The following is a 21,528-nucleotide window of genomic DNA, read 5'->3' as shown; positions in this document are numbered from 1 at the left end:
TGCACCGCCGGAAGTGGTGCGGCGCCTCACGGAGTGGTGGCGGCCAGAGAGGGCAGTGACCGTAGGATTTAGATCCGGGACGTTTCCACTGGAGGAATCTGCGACTTTCAACAGCCTGGAGGGAAAAGCCTGCCTTCGAGATGCGACTGAGTCCGAGGTAGTTACCGAACCGTGTGGTACGAATCTCGCGTGCCTAAGACCCCGCCCGCCTTGAGCACTGCTGACCTTCAAGGATGCAGCAATCCTTATACCATCAGGTGGTAACTTTTAGTGACCTCTTAAGTATCTCCAAGGCCTACGGAGATCTCGCTCTTATACAGTAATTCAATTGAAAGCACCGGTAGAAAACTGTTTTCCTTGAAGTTCATTGACCCATTGGGAAGAAGAAAATCACGGGAGGGTCATTAGTGACTATAGGACAGAAAAGTGTTTGAGGCACAGTGCTAGGCATTGTGAGTAGAAGATCCCTGCTTTTGGGAAGCTCACAGTAGTATAGATAACTTGTAAATATCATGTTTGCCATGAGTAAATATAAATGCCAAGTGTTATAAAAACAGAAGATAGTATTAAAACTTTCTAGGAAATTAGGAAAGGCTTCCAAGTTGGGGCTTGAAGATTGAATGTAAATTTAAGGGGGCTTTGTGGATTATAGGATGCTTTCAAGCAGTGACAACTGCACAAAGGTGTAAAAGGTGTCAGAGAATGAAGTTTCTGGGGAACTTTGCTGGACGTCCCCGGTGTAGAGTAGGAAATAGGAGAATACAAAGCTGTGAAGGTAGGTGAGGACAGACCTGTCCTGTTAAAAGTTTTAAGTAGGGAAGTGACAAAGATGTTTATTTGAAGGCTATGAGTAAAGAATGGATTAAAGCAGTATTTCCCACTTTAGAGATTTGATTACTACCTTTTAAGAGTGGTCATAGCTGAATATCACCTGTGCTGTTATTTACTGGTATTTTCCCATGAATTAACTCAGTTTTATATAATTTAACTTCATCTTAAACAGCACTATAAAATCACAGGTTTTGTTGGTCATTTTTTTCCTAATATTTAGTAAACTTTTTTTTTGTCTAAAGAGATCTTGCTCACCTGACCAGGCGGTGGCGCAGTGGATAGAGCGGAGGACTGGAATGTGGAGGACCCAGGTTCGAGACCCCAAGGTCGCCAGCTTGAGCGAGGGCTCATCTGGTTTGAGCAAAAGCTCACCAGCATGGACCCAAGGTCGCTGGCTCAAGCAAGCGGTACTCAGTCTGCTGAAGGCCCACTGTCAAGGCACATGTGAGAAAGCAATCAATGAACAAACAACTAAGGTGTCGCAATGAAAAAGTAATGATTGATGCTTCTCATCTCTCTTCGTTCCTGTCTGTCCCTATCTATCCCTCTCTCTGACTCTCTCTGTCTCTTAAAAAAAAAGAGAAAAAGTAATTATAGCCATTCTCTTTGAGAAAGATGATATCAGAATAAGTTTTTCAAAATTTTTGGTCTGACGCTTCCATGCATTTCTCATAGCTTTGATAGTGTACTTGAAACTGAATATTTAGTAAATGTTTTAAAACTAAATTTAGTTTTTTTAATCATAGAAAAAGACTTGCTTTTGTTTATTTTCTACATGATTTTATTTTTACATATTTATGGTAGAAAAGTCAAAATATACAGATAAACCAAAAAGTTGTATTACCAATGAAAAATTATCAAAATGTAGGTGCTTACCTTTTCATACTTAATTATATAATTTCTTTTTTTTTTTTTTAAAAAAAGTTTATTTTATTGAATTTAAAAGAGGAAGGGGGAGAGCAGAAGAGAGACAGGAACATCTATCTGTTCCTTATGTGCCTTGACGGGGGATCTAACCAACAGGCTCAGTGCTTTGGGATGATACTCCAACCAACTGAGCCACCTGGCAGAGCTAATTCTATAATTTCAATAAATCTTTTTCTATAATATCTTCATATCTTTTTTGAAGAATGAAAGCATGTTGAAAAAAACAAAGGACATTTTAAGCCTGTAACCATATTCTTTTTTTTTTTTTTTTCCAGAGACAGAGAGTGAGTCAGAGAGAGGGATAGACAGGGACAGGCAGACAGGAATGGAGAGAGATGAGAAGCATCAATCATTAGTTTTTCATTGCGCGTTGCAACACCTTAGTTGTTCATTGATTGCTTTCTCATATGTGCCTTGACTGCGGGCCTTCCGCAGACTGAGCAACCCCTTGCTGGAGCCAGCGACCTTGGGTTCAAGATGGTGAGCTTTTGCTCAAACCAGATGAGCTCGTGCTCAAGCTGGCGACCTCAGGATCTTGAACCTGGGTCCTCCGCATCCCAGTCCAACGCTCTATCTACTGCGCCACCGCCTGGTCAGGCTATAACCATATTCTTCGTGTTTAGTCAGAATTTCCATTTTCTGAACAGTGCCTTGTTTTTGATAGCTAAAAACATTGTTCCTAGTTTCTTCTTTTTTGTTTTTGTTTTCATTTTTTATTGATTTTAATTTATTGTGTTACATAGAGTCAAGTGTCCTACCGAATATATCTCCTCCCCACCTCTGTGTTCCCCTTGACACCCCTCTTCCCCCAACACTTTCCCCCCTTCCCTCCAGGATTTGCTGTCCTGCTCTCTATAATGCTGTGTTATGTATATAATTTCACCAATCTCTTTCCCTTCTCTGATCCCATCCTCTCCTCCCCTTTTCTTCTGTCTGCTTTCCCTCTGGTCCCTTTGATCCCGCCTCTGTCTCTCTTCTGTTCCTCAGTTCACATTGTTCATTGGATTTCTCAAATGAGTGAGGTCATATGATATTTGTCTTATTCTGCCTGACTTATTTCACTTCAGCATAATAGTCTCCAGGTCCATCCATGTTGTTGCAAAAGGTAAGATTTCCTTCTTTTTCATGGCTGTGTAGTATTCCATTGTATATATGTACCACTGCTTTTTTTTTGTGTATTTTTCTAAAGCTGGAAACGGGGAGAGACAGTCAGACAGACTCCTGCATGCGCCCGACCGGGATCCACCCGGCACGCCCACCAGGGGCTATTCTCTGCCCACCAGGGGGCGATGCTCTGCCCCTCCGGGGCGTCGCTCTGCCGCGACCAGAGTCACTCTAGCGCCTGGGGCAGAGGCCAAGGAGCCATCCCCAGCGCCCGGGCCATCTTTGCTCCAGTGGAGCCTTGGCTGCGGGAGGGGAAGAGAGAGACAGAGAGGAAGAGGGGGGTGGAGAAGCAAATGGGCGCTTCTCCTATGTGCCCTGGCCGGGAATCGAACCCAGGTCCCCCGCACGCAGGCCGACGCTCTACCGCTGAGCCAACCGGCCAGGGCCTATGTACCACTGCTTTTTAATCCACTCATCCACTGATGGACACCTAGGCTGTTTCCAGATCTTGGCTATTGTAAACAATGCTGCAATAAACATGGGGGTGCATTTCTTCTTTTGAATCAGTTATTTGGTATTCTTAGGATATATTCCTAAAAGTGGGATGGCTGGGTCAAAAGGCTGTTCCATTTTATATATATATATATATATATTTTTTTTTTTTTGAAGAAGCAGATGGGCGCTTCTCCTGTGTGCCCTGGCTGGGAATTTAACCTGGGACTCCTGCACGCCAGTCTGACGCTCTACAACTGAGCCAACTGGCCAGGGCCCATTTATAATTTTTTGAGGAATCTCCATACTCTTTTCCACAGAGGCTGCACCGGTCTGCATTCCCACCAGCAGTGCAGGAGAGTTCCATTTTCTCCACATCCTCACCAGCACTTATTCTGTGTTGTTTTGTTGATGAGCGCCATTCTGACTGGTGTGAGGTGGTATCTCATTGTGGTTTTAATTTGCATTTCTCTAATGATTAGTGATGTTGAGCATTTTTTCATATGCATATTGGCCATATGTATGTCCTTTTTGAAGAAGTTTCTATTCATTCTTTTTGTCCGTTTTTGATTGAATTGTTTACCTTCCTGATGTTGAATTTTACAAGTTCTTTATAAATTTTGTTTATCAATCGCTTATCAGATGTATTGTCGAATATGTTCTCCCAATGTGTGGTTTGTCTTCTTATTTTGTTCATATTGTCTTTCGCTGGGCAAAAGCTTTTTAGTTTGATACAGTCCCATTTGTTTATCCTGTCCTTTATTTCACTTGCCGTGCAGCAAATATATCGCTGCGAGAGATGTCGGAGAGCTTACTGCCTATGTATTCTTCTAAGACGCTTATGGTTTCACTGCTTACATTTAAGTCTTTTATCCATGTTGAGTTTATTTTTGTGAATGGTGTAAGTTGGTGGTCTAGTTTCATTTTTTTTGGTCCAATTTTCCCAACACCATTTGTTAAAGAGACTGTCTTTACTCCATTGTATGCTCTTACCTCCTTTGTCAAATATCAATTGTCCATATAGGTGTGGGTTTATTTCTGGGTTCTCTGTTCTGTTCCATTGATCTATGTGCCTGTTTTTATGCCAGAACCAAGCTATTTTGAGTACAATGGCCTTGTAGTATAACTTGATATAAGGAAGTGTGATACCACCTACTTTATTCTTCTTTTTCAAGATTGCTGAGGCTGTTTGTGTTCTTTTTTGGTTCCATATAAATGTTTGGAATATGTGTTCTTTATCTTTGAAGTATGCCATTGGTATTTTAATAGGAACTGCATTGAATATATTAATTGCTTTGGGTAATATAGACATTTTATTTTATTAAAAAAAATTTTTTTTTGTATTTTTCTGAAGTTGGAAATGGGGAGGCAGTCAGACAGACTCCCGCATGCGCTCGACCGGGATCCACTAGGCATGCCCACCAGGGGGCGATGCTCTGTTGCAACCAGAGCCATTCTAGTGCCTGAGGCTGAGGCCATAGAGCCATCCTCAGTGCCCAGGCCAACTTTGCTCCAATGGAGCCTTGGCTGCGGGAGGGGAAGAGAGAGACAGAGAGGAAGGAGAGGGGGAGGGGTGGAGAAGCAGACGGGCACTTCTACTGTGTGCCCTGGCTGGGAATCGAACCCAGGACTCCTGCACGCCAGGCCGATGCTCTACCACTGAGCCAACTGGCCAGGGCCTAATATAGACATTTTAATGATATTTATTTTCCTCTCCATGAACATGGTATAGGCTTCTACTTGTTTGTATCTTCCTTGATTTCTTTGATCAATGTTTTATAATTTTCCAAGTATAAGTCTTTAACCTCCTTGGTTAAATTTACTCCTAGGTACTTTATTATTTTTTTGTTGCAATAGTGAAGGGGAGTGTATTCTTAATTTCTCTTTCAGACAGTTCATTATTGGTGTATAAAAATGCCTCTGATTTATATTAATTTTATATCCTGCCGCCTTGCTGAATTCATTTATCAGGTCCAGGAGACGTTAGGGTTTTCGATGTACAGTATCATATCATCACAAATAATAATAGTTTTACTTCTTCTTCTCCAATTTGGATGCCTTTTATTTCTTCGTCTTGTCTGATTGCTGTGGCTAGGACCTCCAGAACTATGTTGAATAAGCGTGGTGAAAGGGGGCACCCCTGCTTTGTTCCTGATCTTAAGGGGATTGCTTTTTTTTTTCCCATTTTATATGATGTTGGCTGTGGGTTTTTCATAGATGGCCTTTATCATGTTGAGCTATGTTACCTGTATTCCCACTTTACTGAGAATTTTTATTATAAATGGGTGCTGGATTTTATCAAATGCTTTTTCTTCATCTACTGATATTAACATGTAATATTTCTCCTTTTATTTATGTGATGAATCACATTGATTGATTTACATATGTTGTATTAGCCTTGCCTCCCCAGAATAAATCCCATTTGATCATGATGTATGATTTTTTTTCATGTATTGCAGGATATGGTTTTCTAATATTTTGTTGAGAATTTTAGCATCTCAATTCATCAGGGATATTGACCTATTGTGTTCTTTCTTTGTAGTGTCTTTGCTTGGTTTTGGAATGAGGATTATGCTAGCCTCATAAAAAGAGCTTGGAAGTCTTCTCTTGAATTTTTTGAAATAGCCTGAGAAGGATAGGAATTAGTTCTTCTTTGAATGTTTGGTATAATTCACCTGTGAAGCGTTCTGGCCCAGGACTTTTGTTTGTTGGGAGTATTTTGATAACTGTTCTGATCTCTTTTGTTGTAATCACTCTGCTTAGGCTTTCTGTTTCTTCCAGATTCATTTTTGAAAGAGTATATGTTTCAAGGAATTTGGCCATTTCATCTAGGTCATCTAATTTTTTGGTATACAGTTCTTCATAGTATATTTTTACAATCCTTTGTATTTCTTCTGTGTCAGTTGTTACTTCAACACTCTCATTTCTAATTTTATTTATTTGAGTCCTCTCTTTTTTTCTTGGTGAGTCTGGTTAAAGGTTCATCAATCTTGTTTACCTCAGAGAACCAGCTCTTGGTTTCATTGATCTTCTGTATTGTTTTTTTAGCCTCTGGGCTTTACTTGCTGTTCTTTTTCTAGTTCTTTTAGCTGCAGGTTTTAGGTTATTTTAGCTTTTTCTAGCTTCTTAAGGTATGCCTGTAATGCTATGAACTTCGCTCTCAGGACTGCTTTTGCTGTGTCCCATAAATTTTGAGTGTTGTTTGTTTATTTTTGTTTCAAGGAAATTTTTTTTAAGACAGACTCTTTTTTTTTTTAATTTTGTTTGTTTTTTTGTTTTACAGAGACAGAGTCAGAGAGAGGGATAGATAGGGACAGACAGACAGGAATGCAGAGAGATGAGAAGCATCAATCATCAATTTTTTGTTGCGACACCTTAGTTCATTTTTTGCTTTCTCATATGTGCCTTGACCGCGGACCTTCAGCAGACCAAGTAACCCCTTGCTCAATCCAGCGACCTTGGGTCCAAGCTGGTGAGTTTTGCTCAAACTACATGAGTCTGTGCTCAAGCTGGCGATCTTGGGGTCTTGAACCTGGGTCCTTGGCATCCCAGTCCGATGCTCTATCCACTGCACCATTGCCTGGTCAGGCAAGGAAATTTTTTTTTTTTTTTTAATAATTTTATTTTTTTAATGGGGTGACATCAATAAATCAGGATACATATATTCAAAGATAACAAGTCCAGGTTATCTTGTCGTTCAATTATGTTGCATACCCACCACCCAAAGTCAGATTGTCCTCTGTCACCTTCTATCTTGTTTTCTTTGTGCCCCTCCCCACCCCCTTTCCCTCTCCCATTCCCCCCTCCCCCCGTAACCACCACACTCTTATCAATGTCTCTTAGTTTCACTTTTATGTCCCACCTTCGTATGGAATAATGCAGTTCCTGTTTTTTTCTGATTTACTTATTTCACTTCTTATCATGTTATCAAGATCTCACCATTTTGCTGTAAATGTTCCGATGTCATCATTTCTTATGGCTGAGTAGTATTCCATAGTGTATATGTGCCACATCTTCTTTATCCAGTCATCTATTGATGGGCTTTTTGGTTGTTTCCATGTCCTGGCCACTGTGAACAATGCTGCAATAAACATGGGGCTGCATGTGTCTTTACGTATCAATGTTTCTGAGTTTTTGGGATATATACCCAGTAGAGGGATTGCTGGGTCATAAGGTAGTTCTATTTTCAGTTTTTTGAGGAACCACCATACTTTCTTCCATAATGGTTGTACTACTTTACATTCCCACCAACAGTGTATGAGGGTTCCTTTTTCTCCACAGCCTCTCCAACATTTGCTATTACCTGTCTTGCTAATAATAGCTAATCGAACAGGTGTGAGGTGGTATCTCATTGCCGTTTTGATTTGCATTTCTCTAATAGCTAAAGAAGATGAGCATCTTTTCATATATCTGTTGGCCATTTGTATTTCTTCCTGGGAGAAGTGTCTATTCATATCCTCTTCCCATTTTTTTATTGGATTGTTTGTTTGTTTGTTGTTGAGTTTTACAAGTTCTTTGTATATTTTGGATATTAGGCCCTTATCTGAGCTGTTGTTTGAAAATATCATTTCCCATTTAGTTGGCTGCCTGTTTACTTTGTTATCAGTTTCTCTTGCTGAGCAAAAACTTCTTAGTCTCATGTAGTCCCATTCATTAATTTTTGCCTTCACTTCTCTTGCCTGTGGAGTCAAATTCATAAAATGCTCTTTAAAACCCAGGTCCATGAGTTTAATACCTATGTCTTCTTCTATGTACTTAATTGTTTCAGGTCTTATGTTTAGATCTTTGATCCATTTTGAGTTAATTTTTGTACAGGGGGAGAGACTGTAGTCCAGTTTCATTCTTTTGCATGTGGCTTTCCAGTTTTCCCAGCACCATTTATTGAAGAGGCTTTCTTTTCTCCATTGTGTGTTGTTGGCCCCTTTATCAAAAATTATTTGACTATATATATGTGGTTTTATTTCTGGACTTTCTATTCTGTTCCATTGGTCTGAGTGTCTATTTTTCTGCCAATACCATGCTGTTTTGATTGTCGTGGCCCTATAATATAGTTTGAAGTCAGGTATTGTAATGCCCCCAGCTTCATTCTTTTTCTTTAGGATTGCTTTGGCTATTCGGGGTTTTTTATAGTTCCATATAAATCTGATGATTTTTTGCTCTATTTCTTTAAAAAACGTCATTGGAAGTTTGATGGGAATTGCATTAAATGTGTATATTGCTTTGGGTAATATAGCCATCTTGATTATATTTATTCTTCCTAGCCAAGAACAAGGTATATTCTTCCATCTCATTATATCTTTTTCGATTTCCCTTAACAATGGTTTATAGTTTTCATTATATAAGTCCTTTACATTCTTTGTTATGTTTACTCCTAAGTATTTTATTTTTTTTTGTTGCAATCGTGAAGGGGATTATTCTTTTGAGTTCGTTCTCAATTGTTTCATTGTTGGCATATAGAAAGGCTATTGACTTCAGTATGTTAATTTTGTATCCTGCGACCTTACTGTATTGGCTTATTGTTTCTAGTAGTCTTTTTGTGGATTCTTTGGGGTTTTCGATGTATAGGATCATATCATCTGCAAAAAGTGATACCTTTACTTCTTCTTTTCCGATATGGATGCCTTTTATTTCTTTGTCTTGTCTGATTGCTCTGGCCAGAACCTCTAGTACCACATTAAATAAGAGTGGAGAGAGTGGACAACCCTGTCTTGTTCCTGATTTAAGGGGGAAAGCCTTCAGTTTAGTGCCATTTAATATGATGTTAGCTGATGGTTTATCATATATGGCCTTTATCATGTTGAGATATTTTCCTTCTATACCCATTTTGTTGAGAGTTTTAAACATAAAATTGTGTTGTATTTTATCGAAAGCCTTTTCTGCGTCTATTGATAAGATCATGTGGTTTTTGTTCTTTGTTTTGTTGATATGGTGTATTACGTTAACCGTTTTACGTATGTTGAACCATCCTTGAGATTCTGGGATGAATCCCACTTGATCATGATGTATTATTTTTTTAATTTGTTGTATTTGATTTGCTAGTATTTTGTTTAGTATTTTAGCATCTGTATTCATTAGAGATATTGGTCTGTAGTTTTCTTTTTTTGTGCCATCCTTGCCTGGTTTTGGTATGAGGGTTATGTTGGCCTCATAAAATGTGTTTGGAAGTATTGCTTCTTCTTCAATTTTTTGGAAGACTTTGAGTAGAATAGGAACCAAGTCTTCTTTGAATGTTTGATAAAATTCGCTGGTATAGCCGTCAGGGCCTGGACTTTTATTTTTGGGGAGGTTTTTAATGGTTTTTTCTATTTCTTCTCTACTGATAGGTCTGTTTAGGCTTTCTGCTTCTCCTTGACTCAGTCTAGGAAGGTTGTATTGTTCTAGGAATTTATCCATTTCATCTAGGTTGTTGAATTTAGTGGCATAAAGTTTTTCATAGTATTCTACAATAATTCTTTGTATATCTACGGTGTCCGTGGTGATTTCTCCTCTTTCATTTTGGATTTTGTTTATATGAGTTCTTTCTCTTTTTTCCTTGGTAAGTCTTGCCAGGGGTTTGTCAATTTTGTTGATCTTTTCAAAGAACCAGCTCCTTGTTCTATTAATTTTTTCTATAGTTTTTCTGTTCTCTAATTCATTTATTTCTGCTCTGATTTTTATTATCTCCTTTCTTCGTCTGGTTTTGAGTTTTTTTTGTTCTTCTTTTTCTAGTTCCTTAAGGTGGGAAGTTAAGTGGTTCACTTGGGCTCTCTCTTGTTTGTTCATATAGGCCTGAAGTGATATGAACTTCCCTCTTATCACTGCTTTTGCTGCATCCCATAGATTCTGATATGTCGTATTGTCATTTTCATTAGTCTGTATATATCTTTTGATCTCTGCACTTATTTCTTCTTTGACCCATTCATTTTTTAAAAGTATGTTGTTTAGTTTCCACATTTTTGTGGGATTTTTTTCCTCCTTTTTGCAGTTGAATTCTAGTTTCAAGGCTTTATGATCAGAAAATATGCTTGGTACAACTTCAGTTTTTCTGAATTTGCTGATGTTGTTTTTGTGGCCCAACATATGGTCAATTCTTGAGAATGATCCATGTACACTGGAGAAAAATGTATACTCAGTCACTTTGGGATGAAATGACCTGTAGATGTCTATCATATCCAGGTGCTCTAGTGTTTTGTTTAAGGCCACTATGTCTTTGTTGATTCTCTGTTTGGATGACCGATCTAGAGCCGTCAGCGGTGTATTGAGGTCTCCAAGTATGATTGTATTTTTGTTAGTTTTTGTTTTAAGGTCAATAAGTAGCTGTCTTATATATTTTGGTGCTCCTTGGTTTGGTGCATATATATTAAGAATTGTTATGTCTTCTTGATTCAGTGTCCCCTTAGCCATTATGAAATGGCCATTTTTGTCTCTGAGTACTTTTGCTGTCTTGTAGTCAGCATTATCCGATATGAGTATTGCTGCACCTGCTTTTTTTTGGATGTTATTTGCTTGGAGTATTGTTTTCCAGCCTTTCACTTTGAATTTGTTTTTATCCTTGTTACTTAGATGAGTTTCCTGTAGGCAGCATACAGTTGGATTTCCTTTTTTAATCCATTCTGCTACTCTGTGCCTTTTTATTGGTGAGTTTAATCCGTTTACATTTAGTGTAATTATTGATACTTGTGAGTTCCCTATTGCCATTTTATATCTTGCTTTCTGTTAGTTTTGTGTCTTGTTTGATCCTTCTTTGTCGTTTTTCTATCTTTTGTTTTTATTTGGTTGTATTCCATACATCTTTCCTCTGTTGCTATCTTTTTTATCTCATGTGCTTCTGTGGTGGTTTTTTTCAATGGTGGTTACCTTTGAGTAATGAAAAGGGTTCCTACCCTGTTCATTGTAGCGAACTATTTTGTGAGTACTTTTGCACTCCATCGTCCTTTGCTACTGTTAATCTCCATCTTCTCCCCCTCTTTCTTTTTGTTGTTGTCACAGTTTAAATTTGGTTTTATTGTGTTCTTCTTGGAGCTTTTACTTGTGGCTCTGTTTTTTTTTGTTCTTTGTATCTGATTGGAGAACCCCCTTTAGTAATTCCTGTAGTGGGGGCTTTCTGATGATAAATTCCCTCATCTTTTCTGTATCTGTGAATGTTTTTATTTCTCCTTCATATTTGAAGGATAGCTTTGATGGGTATAGTATTCGTGGCTGAAAGTTCCTCTCTTTCAGGACTTTAAATATTGGGGTCCACTCTCTTCTAGCTTGTAGAGTTTCTGCTGAGAAATCTGATGATAATCTAATGGGCCTTCCTTTATATGTTGTATTCTTCTTTTCCCTGGCTGCCTTGAGAATTTTTTCTTTGCCGTTGGTTTGTGTCAATTTCATTATGATATGCCTTGGAGTAGGTTTGTTGGGGTTAAGAAAACTCGGAGTTCTGTTTGCTTCTTGAACTTGAGGCTTTAGTTCTTTCCACAGGCTTGGGAAGTTCTCATCTATTATTTGTTTGAGTATGTTCTCCATTCCATTTTCTCTCTCTTCTCCCTCTGATATACCTATTATTCTTATGTTATTCTTTTTGATGGAGTCAGATAATTCTTGTAGGGCTATCTCATTTTTTTTAATTTTTGAGTCTCTTTCTTCTTCTCTCTGTTGTGCCTCAAGTTGCTTGTCTTCTATTTCACTAATCCTCTCTTCTATCTGACCTGTTCTATTAGCTAAGCTTGTTACTTCGTTTTTCAGCTCGTGAATTGAGTTTTTCATCTCTGTTTGATTTGTTTTTATAGTTTCAATTTCCTTGGACATATATTCTTTGTGTTCATTGAGTTGTTTTCTGAGCTCCCTAAATTGCCTTTCTGTGTTTTCTTGTATATCTCGGAGGATTTTTAGGATTTCTATCTTGAATTCTCTGTCATTTAGCTCCAAGGTTTCCAATATATTAAATTTTTTCTCCATAGATATTTCCTCATCTAGCTGTGTTACCTCTCTTTCTTTTGTATCCATGATATTCGATTTTCTCTTCCTTAATGGCATCTGAGGGTGGTTTTGTTGATAGTATTAATGAGATTTAATAAAGAATAAAAAGTTAAAAAAAAATTGAAAAGAGTTGTTTTTTTAAAAAAAATTAATAATGAAATAAAGAAAAATAAAATAAAAATTTAAAAAAAAGGAAATTATTCCCCCCCTCCTTTTTTCCTCTCCTCTCCTCTCCCCTCTTTCTTGAGAAAATCTTGTGGTGAACTGTGAATTATAACAAACAATGCCTGTGATGGAGGGCCTGAATTGGGGAAAAGTAATAAAGGTGCAAAAAAAAAGAAAAAAAAAGAAAAAAAAAAAAAAGAGGGTATGGACCCAGAAAAAGCAAATAAGGAAAAAATTTGGGTCAAGAATAAAATGATTTGCTTTTAGGTGTTGGTTGTCTAAGAGTTATGATGAGAGGAATAAGAGGAAAACAGAAAAATGGGGGGACAAATTAAAAAATTACTATTGTATTTAGTGGAACAAGAACTAGATAAAATGGAGAGCCAGGGGTGGGAGCACTGCTAGTGAGTTAAAAAGGTGAAGTAAAAACCCCCCAAAATGCCACAAACATAAGTTTGAGTCCCAGATAAGATAATTTGTTTGTTATTGAGGTTTGAATGAGAGGAGATGTAAAGGAGAAAGGAAGAAACTAATATAGAGGGAGAAAAGAAAGAGAGAGAGAGAAAAAAGGAGGGAACCACTAAAAGAAGAAAAAAGAAAGGAGAGAGAAAGTTAAGGGTTTTGGAGTGCAACCCTCATAGAGAGAAAGGAAGAGGAGAGAAAAGATAATGGGAGATGTAACACTTATGGGTAGTGTAGTTCAAGGAGAGGAGAGAGTAAGACCGGCAGAGAGTTAATCGGCCAAATTGGAGGAGGAAAAAAAGTATCAAGAATGAAGATAAGAGAAACAAACGAACAAATATAATAAAATGGGATAGGTTATAAAGTCTCCAGATTATTCTTGATTTTGAGAGGTTATCTTCTTGCTTTTTCTTTTCTCTCCCTCTTCCTGATCGGTGACTCTGTACCCCGGGTTCTGCCCCTTTGGCACGCTCAGGTAGAGGTTTGCAGTTGATAAGTCTCTATGGCAATGTCATGTATTGTGCTTTAGTCTCGTTGGCAGTCTAGGCTCATTAGCATTTATAGGCTCCGACAGTGAGAGAGTCCGTGTTCCTGGAGCCTTTCTCCTAGTCTTTCCTTCGTCAATTAGTAACCTGATAATCCAGCTATGGGGTTGCTGCTGCCTCTGCCTGGATAGTAAGACGCTCAAAGAGCTGGCAACTCCCCACTCTATTTCCACTCAGCACAGGGCTCTGGGTAAGGCTCAGTCAGTCAGAGCTGCTAGCATAATCAGGCGGGCTTTCCGCCCACTCAAAGACCTCTGGCTCTGCCACTCTGTCCGGTAACACAGGCGAGCGCCCACTTCCGGGGCGCTTGGAGGAAACTCTCATTCACTATCTGCGTGCGCAGACCAGGATATCTGGCCAGCAGTCTCACGCTCTGAGTGAAACCCCCAACCGCATGGAAAAGTTGCAGCGTTGGAATTGGCTCTTGCTCCGTCCCCGTGCGCGGCTTTTGCAAGGCGCTGGGGCGGCCCGAGATTCCGCTTTGGCCCACACAAAGGCCCCTGACTCTGCCCCTCTGTGCTATAACACGGGCGCGCACTGCCGAGGCACTTGGAAGAATCTCTCATTCACTATCTGCGCGCGCAGACCAGGATATGAGGCCGGCCGCGTTTCCCTCTGAGTGAAACCCCCACCAGCTCGGAAAATTTCCACCGTTGGAATTAGTTCTCGCTCCCTCCTGTGCGCGGCTTTCCCAGGGCGCTGGGGCTGCCCAGAGATTCTGCTTTCGGCCCACAGAAAGGCCTCTTACTCTGCCTCTCTTTGGGGTAACACGGGCACCCTCTTCCGGGGCTTAGGAAGAAATCTCTCGCCCACTAACTGCGCACCGACCAGGAGATCGGGTAAAATGGCTGCCCCACTTGTCTTTCTTTGTTTGGGTTTGGCGCGAGTGTTAGCTTGTATTCCCCGGGTTGCCACAGGATCAGTTTTTCCTCGGCTTGGATCTCCGTACCACAGCCTGGTTCGGCCGTTTGTGCCGCGGCCTGGATCTATTCACCCCCTTTGCCCGCCTCAGTTTCTATATTCACAGTTACCAGAGAAAGCCGCCCTGTTTAGGTTAGTGAGGAAGGCGGAGCATTTCTTACTCCCTATTTACTTCGGGGTTTGGTTATATATTTAGCCAATTTTTCACTCGACCATACCTTTGGGTGTATTGCGAAGCATCTGGAAGCTCCAAGTATAGGTTTTTCTGTTTCTGGTTGAAGATCTTGTTGAGTTTTGGGGGAGATTTATCGGTATCGCTTCCTACCCCGCCATTACTCTGACGTCATCTCCGGAAATTTTTTATTTCTTCCTTGATCTCATTGTTAACCCATTCATTGTTTAGTAACATGCTATTTAGTTTCCAAGTGTTTGAATGTTTTTCATGTTTTCTATTGTAGTTGATTTTTAGTTTCATGCTATTGTGATCAGAGAAGATGTTTGATATGATTTCAATCTTCTTAAATTTGTTGAGACTGTTTTTGTGCCCTAACATGTGGTCTATCCTAGAAAATGTACCATGAGCACTTGGAAAGAATGTATATTCTTTTGCTGTATGGTGAAAGGCTCTGAAGATATCTATTAAGTCCAGGTGATCTCGTGCAGGGATAGTCAACCTTTTTATACCTACCACCCACTTTTATATCTCTGTTAGTAGTAAAATTTTCTAACCACCCACCCGTTCCACAGTAATGATGATTTATAAAGTAGGGAAGTAACTTTACTTTATAAAATTTATAAAGCAGAGTCACAGCAAGTTAAAGCATATAATAATAATTACTTACCAAGTACTTTATGCAGATTTTTGCTAAATTTGGCAGAATAAATCTTTATAAAACAACTTACTATAGTTAAATCTATGTTTTTATTTATACTTTGGTTGCTCCGTTACTGCCCACCATGAAAGCTGGAACGCCCACTAGTGGACGATAGGGACCAGGTTTATTACCAGTGATCTAGTGTGTCCTTTAAGGCTGCTGTGTCTTTGTTAATTTTCTTTCTTGAGGATCTATCCATTGATGTTAGTGGAGTATTAAAATAACCTACTATTATAGTATGGCTGTTGATCTTACTCTTTATGTCCATCCAGATCTGCTTTATATATATAGGTGCTCCTATATTAGACACATCAATATTTATAATGGTTATATCTTCTTGTTGGATTACTCCCTTTATCATTATATAGTGACCTTCTTTATCCTTTACTATAGGCTTTGTTTTAAAGTTTATTTTGTCAGATATAAGTATTGCTACCGTAGCTTTTTTTTTCATTTCCATTTGCATGAAATTTTTTTTCCATCCCTTTATTTTCAGTCTTTGCATATCTTTTGTTTTGAGGTGGGTCTGTTGTAGATAGCATATGTATGAGGCCTGTTTTCTTATCCACGCAGGTACCCTATGTCTTTGGATTGGAGCATTTAAACCATTTACATTTAAGGTTATTATTGATATGTAGTTGTGTATTGTCATTTTATTTTTTAAATATACATTCCTGTTTCTTGATTTTTTCCTTTTTTTTCTCTTTACAACAGGCCCTTTAACATTCCTTGCAGCATTGGTTTGGTTGTAATGAATTCCTTTAGTTTTTATTTGTCTGGGAAGCTTTTTATTTCTCCTTCAATTTTAAATGATAGCCTTGCTGGATAAAGAAGTCTTGTTTTGTAGGCTCTTGTTCTGCATTACTTTGAATATTTCTTGCCGTTCCCTTCTGGCCTCAAGTGTTTCTGTTGAAAAGTCGGATATCATCCTTATGGAGGCTCCTTTGTAGGTGATTGACTGCTTTTATGTTGCAGCTTTTAGTATCCTTTCTTTATCTCTTAACTTTGGTATTTTAATTATGATGTGCCTTGGTGTAGGTGTCTTTGGGTTCTGTAATGGGCCTCTCTGTGCTTCTTGAACTTGTGTGACTTTTTCCTTCATCAATTTAGGGAAGTTTTCAGTTTTGATTTCTTCAATCAGGTTCTCTATCCCTTGTTCTTTCTCTTCTCCTTCAAGAACCCCATGATGTGGTTTTTGTTTCTCTTCATGTTGTCATAGAGCTCTCTTAGAGTTTCCTTAGACATTTTGATCCTCTTTTCTTTTTGTTGCTCTGCTTCCGTGCTTTCATTTATCTTGTCCTCTAAATTGCTGATTTGATCCTCTGCTTCATCCAGCCTGGTTTTAATTTCTTCCTGTGTAGTCTTCATTTCTTATATTGTATTTGTCATTTCTTTCTGATTCTTTTTTATGATTTCAATGTCCTTTTTAATGCTTGCTATCTCTTTATTTAGGTGATCATTATGTCCATCTATTGTTGCTTAAAGGTCTTTGAGCATCCTAACAATCATTATTTTAAACTCTGCATCTGGTATCTTGGTTATTTCCATCTCATTCAGTTCTTTTTCTGGGGATTTCTCTTGTTGATTCATTAGGATTTCGTTTCTCTGTCTTCCCATTTTGTGTGTGTATAGACTGCTCCTGTAGGTGTGTTATTTGTTTAGATAGGCGAGTTTAGGGTTGGTGTTGTCTGCCTCTAACTTCCAGGTGTGTTGTTGCTAGATCTTCTTGGGTTGGCCTCAGCTATTGTTTGTAATCTGCTGTGGGCTGTTTGCTGCTACTGCTCTTTTTGTATTTGTGTTGGCGTTTTCTATGCCTTAGCTGAGTTAGCTGTGAGGAGCCCTACCTTAAAATACAACTCTTAACTATGATTGTTAGGTCCTATGCTGATGCTCTCTGTATCTGGCTGCTGGATGTGCCAGCCCTGGACCTCCCTGGCCTGAACCTGGCGCAGACCACTGGGGGTCACTGCTTATGAATAGACTTTAGCAACCTTTTTGGAGCTACAGTGATCTAGAATTTGTGGCTGCTTTTGCTGGGCCCAGGTACCATTGTAAATATCAGCAGCACTCCTAGGCTGGCTTTTATCTACTCTTGGCCAGTGAGTGTGGCCTCTGTATTCCCGGAGTGTGGTTAGTCCCCTAGCCAGGGCTGCTTTCTCTGGCGCTTGGGCACCGGTGTTGCCGGGCTCGTGAGCTGCAGCATGGGCTGCATCACGGGCCGTGCGCTGGCCACCTCACTGGGCACCACCCCCACCGCCGCGAGCGTGGCCACAGCCGTTGCAGCTTGGCCCACCCACCCTTCAGAGGGTACTCATCAGTGTGTGTGGGGGCACTGTAGCCAAGACCTCAGCGCTCAAAACCTGTGTCCCTGATGTGCCCTCTGCTTCTAAGCTACTCTTTGCTCTGACTGGAGTAGAGTAGCCTCCGATAGACAGAGTAATTGCTTCCCTTTGCTGGCGTTGCTTCTCCTAAGAAAAATGGCCACTTTAGGTTTGGGGAGTGACCCAGCACAGGGGTTAGGGTGGCTGTCCCCCACATTCTCTCCCTGTGCCTCTGACACTACACTCTCCTCACACAACTCCAGTTCTTTCAGCTCTTACTGCTCCCGGAGTCCCAGGTAAGTGGCTTCGAACGAGGTTTTCTGCATGGTCCCTTTAAAACGGAGCCTGGGTCTGAGAGTTCTGTCTCCTTCTTGCAAACAATAACCTGGGTCTTTCAGCTATGTACTGTCTGTATGCCTCTTTTAGTCTCTGGGGCTCTAGGCTGGGTCTCCGTTCCTGGGGCTGTGGACCCACAAGTCTCTGGGCAACCCACCCCGCCATGAGAGACCCTCCCGGCTGCCCCTCGCTCTTGGGAGCGGGGCAGCCCTTTCTGTGTCTCCAGTCTTCCTACCAGTCTCAGTGTTTTTCTTTAGTGATCCTTGGTTATAGATTCCTCTTAGTTTAGTCCAAAGTTGGTTTTTCAAGATGATTGTTTCCAATTAAGTTGTAATCCACCTTCATTCTGGGAAGTGGGAGTTGTAACGTCTGCCTACTCCATTGCCATCTTCTGGTTCCCCATCATTTTTAAAGGTAATAGATTTTAACCATTTAAACTACATATGCCTTAATTACATATGTGTTACTGACATGTAATATGTAGAGTTAGTTTTATAATTTTGTATATTTTTCAGAGAATAACAGCTTAGAGAACGAAGATGTTATCCAACTTGAGGATATTTGCAGTGAATCATAAGAAGATACTTAGCTTGCACAGCAGTGTAAGTTTTTCTTGTAAAATTAAACATACTTCAAAAACTTCAGTTACTTTACTTCCCAAAAGGCCTAATATATATACTAGTCTATCTTTATCTTCGGCAGTTTCTTAATAGGTATGGGAGAACCTGTAATCAAGAAGAAGCATGCCTTATCATTAGTTTATAAATTCCTTTTTCTACTTTAAAATAACCTTTGCAGCATTTTGAAGAATATCTATTTCTGTATTCCAGTCTGAGGTCATTAGTGGCCCAAGGAGTTAATAGTTTTTTTTCAGTGTTTTTATTGCTGATACTTTCAGACTACATACCCTGTCTTACCTTGGAGAAAATTTTAATAAAGCTTTGAGTCTCATCTTTACTCTTAAAATGTTTTATTAGGATAATAGTGTTTTGTTGCTAGAAACGTGGTAATTAATGTAGGAGTAATATAGAAGGCACAGGCATGCATTCAATGATATTACAAAAAGCAGTTTGTGGCAGCCCCAAATCATTCCATACATTAACTATAACAATTCCAAATATGTTTTCAGCCATTAAATATGTGGTCTAGGGATAGATTAGGATGGAGAATATTCAACCTCTATGTGGGAATATTAGAGATATGTGGGCAGTTTTTTTAAATGTTGGTCCCTTCTTCCCACCCCAGTTTTTGTTTTTTTTTAAATTTTCCAAGTGATTTTAATGTGTAGACACTGGTATAAGTCCTGAAGACAGCTGATGGTTTTAGAGTTCATGACCCCACCAACTCTTTGTAGCTGTAGAGGAGAACCGAAGAATATCCAGGGTGAGAGACCTTTTTTTTTTTTTTTCCCAGAGATGGAGAGAGTCAGAGAGTATAGATAGGGACAGACAGACTGAAACGGAGAGAGATGAGAAGCATCAATCATCAGTTTTTCGTTGCGATATCTTAGTTGTTCATTGATTGCTGTCTCATATGTGTCTTGACCGCGGGCCTTCAGCAGACCAAGTAACCCCTTGCTTGAGTCAGCGACCTTGGGTCCAAGCTGGTGAGCTTTGCTCAAGCCAGATGAGCCTGCACTTAAGCTGCAGACCTTGGGGTCTTGAACCTGGGTCTTCTGCATCCCAGTCCGACGCTCTATCCACTGTGCCACCTCCTGATCAGGAGGTGAGAGACCTCTTTAACCTTTATGTGTCTCTGGAAACTTCAGGGTCTTGGTTCTCAAACTGTAGCTCACAGACTCTCCTGGGGAGCTTGTTAAAACACAGATTGTTCTGCCTAGTACCCAGAGCTTCTGATTTTCTTGTTAGGTGTGGGCCCTGAGAGCTTGTCTTTCTAACAAGTACTTTGTGATGTTAATACTCAGGTCTAGAAGACCCTGCGGCTAAGGTCAGCTTAGAACAGCAAACCAGTATTAATTTTATTCTTTCCTGTAGTATAATTTGGGTTGTCACTTTTAAAAAGAATTGGAGTTGCCCTGGCCGGTTGGCTCAGCGGTAGAGCGTCGGCCTAGCGTGCGGAGGACCCGGGTTCGATTCCCGGCCAGGGCACATAGGAGAAGCGCCCATTTGCTTCTCCACCCCTCCGCCGCGCTTTCCTCTCTGTCTCTCTCTTCCCCTCCCGCAGCCAAGGCTCCATTGGAGCAAGGATGGCCCGGGCGCTGGGCATGGCTCTGTGGCCTCTGCCTCAGGCGCTAGAGTGGCTCTGGTCGCAATATGGCGACGCCCAGGATGGGCAGAGCATCGCCCCCTGGGGGGCAGAGCACCGCCCCTGGTGGGCGTGCCGGGTGGATCCCGGTCGGGCGCATGCGGGAGTCTGTCTGACTGTCACTCCCTGTTTCCAGCTTCAGAAAAATGAAAAAAAATAAATAAATTAAAAAAAAAAAAAAAAAGAATTGGAGTTAATAAATTGGGACTACTTTAAGGAGATTGAAAGTATTTTGTTCTCTGATAAAACATAGTTATAATGTTAAAACTACTGTAATAAGACATGCTAACATAAAATTAATGTCCTTTCTGTTTCTCTTTACCAGAATATGTATTGCTTTAGAATAAGAGCAAGTTTAAAAAGAATAAAGCATCACGTGCCTCTTGGGAAAAATTATAGTTCCCTGCCAGGTAATACTGTTAGAGTCTCCTTTTATTAAACTACTTGCTTGCACTCTTCTCCTCCCCTCTCCCCCTTACCCTCCTCCCTTTTTCCAACCCCTCTCTCCTGTTCCCACCTCTCCTTCTCTTTCTTCTTCTTTTTTCCTTTCACCCCTAATCTCTGTCTTACTTATAAGCATCTCCCTTATGAGTGGACTCTAGCCATTTTGGAAATAGTGGCTCCTTTTACTTGACTATTTATTTCCTTGAGATTATTCGGAGTTGGGAGTATTCTGATAAAAGGCGGGAGGGAATACCAGTAGATTTATTTAAGCTCTTAATCTGCTGGCCAGCCTAGTAAACTGAAGGAAGGATAGGGTCAAGTCAGCTTTAGTAGTTGGCTCAAAAGTTTAGCTGGTGAGTCTACTTGTAGAATGCTCTTGCTGTACATTGATTTTTTTATATTCCATTTCTCATTTTTATACAGAAGTATTTTTTGTCAACAGAGGTTTAGCAGAGCAATTTATTTTGAAGGTTCTTGAGAGTGATTTGGTTAAGTATTTATCTGGGATAGGTTAGGTTAGGTTAGATAATATGGCTATTAAAAGCTGGAAGCCTGAGGAACTGACTATCCCTGCTTCTGAATATTTTTCCTGTGTTTGAGGTAAGCAAGCATATGGGAAACTTGATGAAACTCGTTTCATTCTTTTGCTATTCTCATTACCATCTTTGTCTTGTGAAAAAAATGGGAGTAAATATACTGCTTTGTAATGGCATATGGCTTTAATGGCCTGCAGTCTAGGTTTCTGTATTTTGCCAATACAGATTTATCTGTAGCAGTATAGATTATCTTTCCATTTTTAAACCTCTATGAGGTTTCCAAAATATAATATATCTCTTGATTTTTTATAGAAATTTGGGAGAACTGATTTAAATAGGAGGAAGGTATACATTATATTTG

At 39.8% G+C, this 21,528-nt stretch overlaps 1 protein-coding gene across 13 annotated transcripts in view; it reads left to right on the top strand.

Annotated features, from left to right (window-relative positions):
* Window positions 1–13: 13 nt before the first annotated feature.
* Window positions 14–21,528, top strand: part of GFM2 (GTP dependent ribosome recycling factor mitochondrial 2) — a 106,355-nt gene continuing 84,840 nt past the window's right edge. For 9 of the 13 annotated variants that reach the window (XR_010750317.1, XR_010750319.1, XR_010750320.1 and 6 more), the window contains exons 1-3: window positions 14–157; window positions 18,438–18,524; window positions 20,513–20,597. Coding sequence is in view for 10 of the 13 variants with exons in the window: in XM_066377299.1 (XP_066233396.1) it covers window positions 18,462–18,524; window positions 20,513–20,597 (148 nt within the window). In the remaining 3 variants the exon portion in view is untranslated. Of the gene's footprint in view, window positions 158–2,745; window positions 2,864–18,412; window positions 18,525–20,512; window positions 20,598–21,528 lie in introns of all 13 variants that reach the window. The other 4 variants (XM_066377283.1, XM_066377274.1, XM_066377290.1 and 1 more) reach the window with 4 other exon arrangements.

This window comes from Saccopteryx leptura, chromosome 1 (assembly GCF_036850995.1).
Source record: "Saccopteryx leptura isolate mSacLep1 chromosome 1, mSacLep1_pri_phased_curated, whole genome shotgun sequence".
Taxonomy (NCBI): Eukaryota; Metazoa; Chordata; class Mammalia; order Chiroptera; family Emballonuridae; genus Saccopteryx; species Saccopteryx leptura.
The sequence above is the reverse complement of the archived record's forward strand: the minus strand, read 5'-3'. Positions and strand labels throughout refer to the sequence as shown.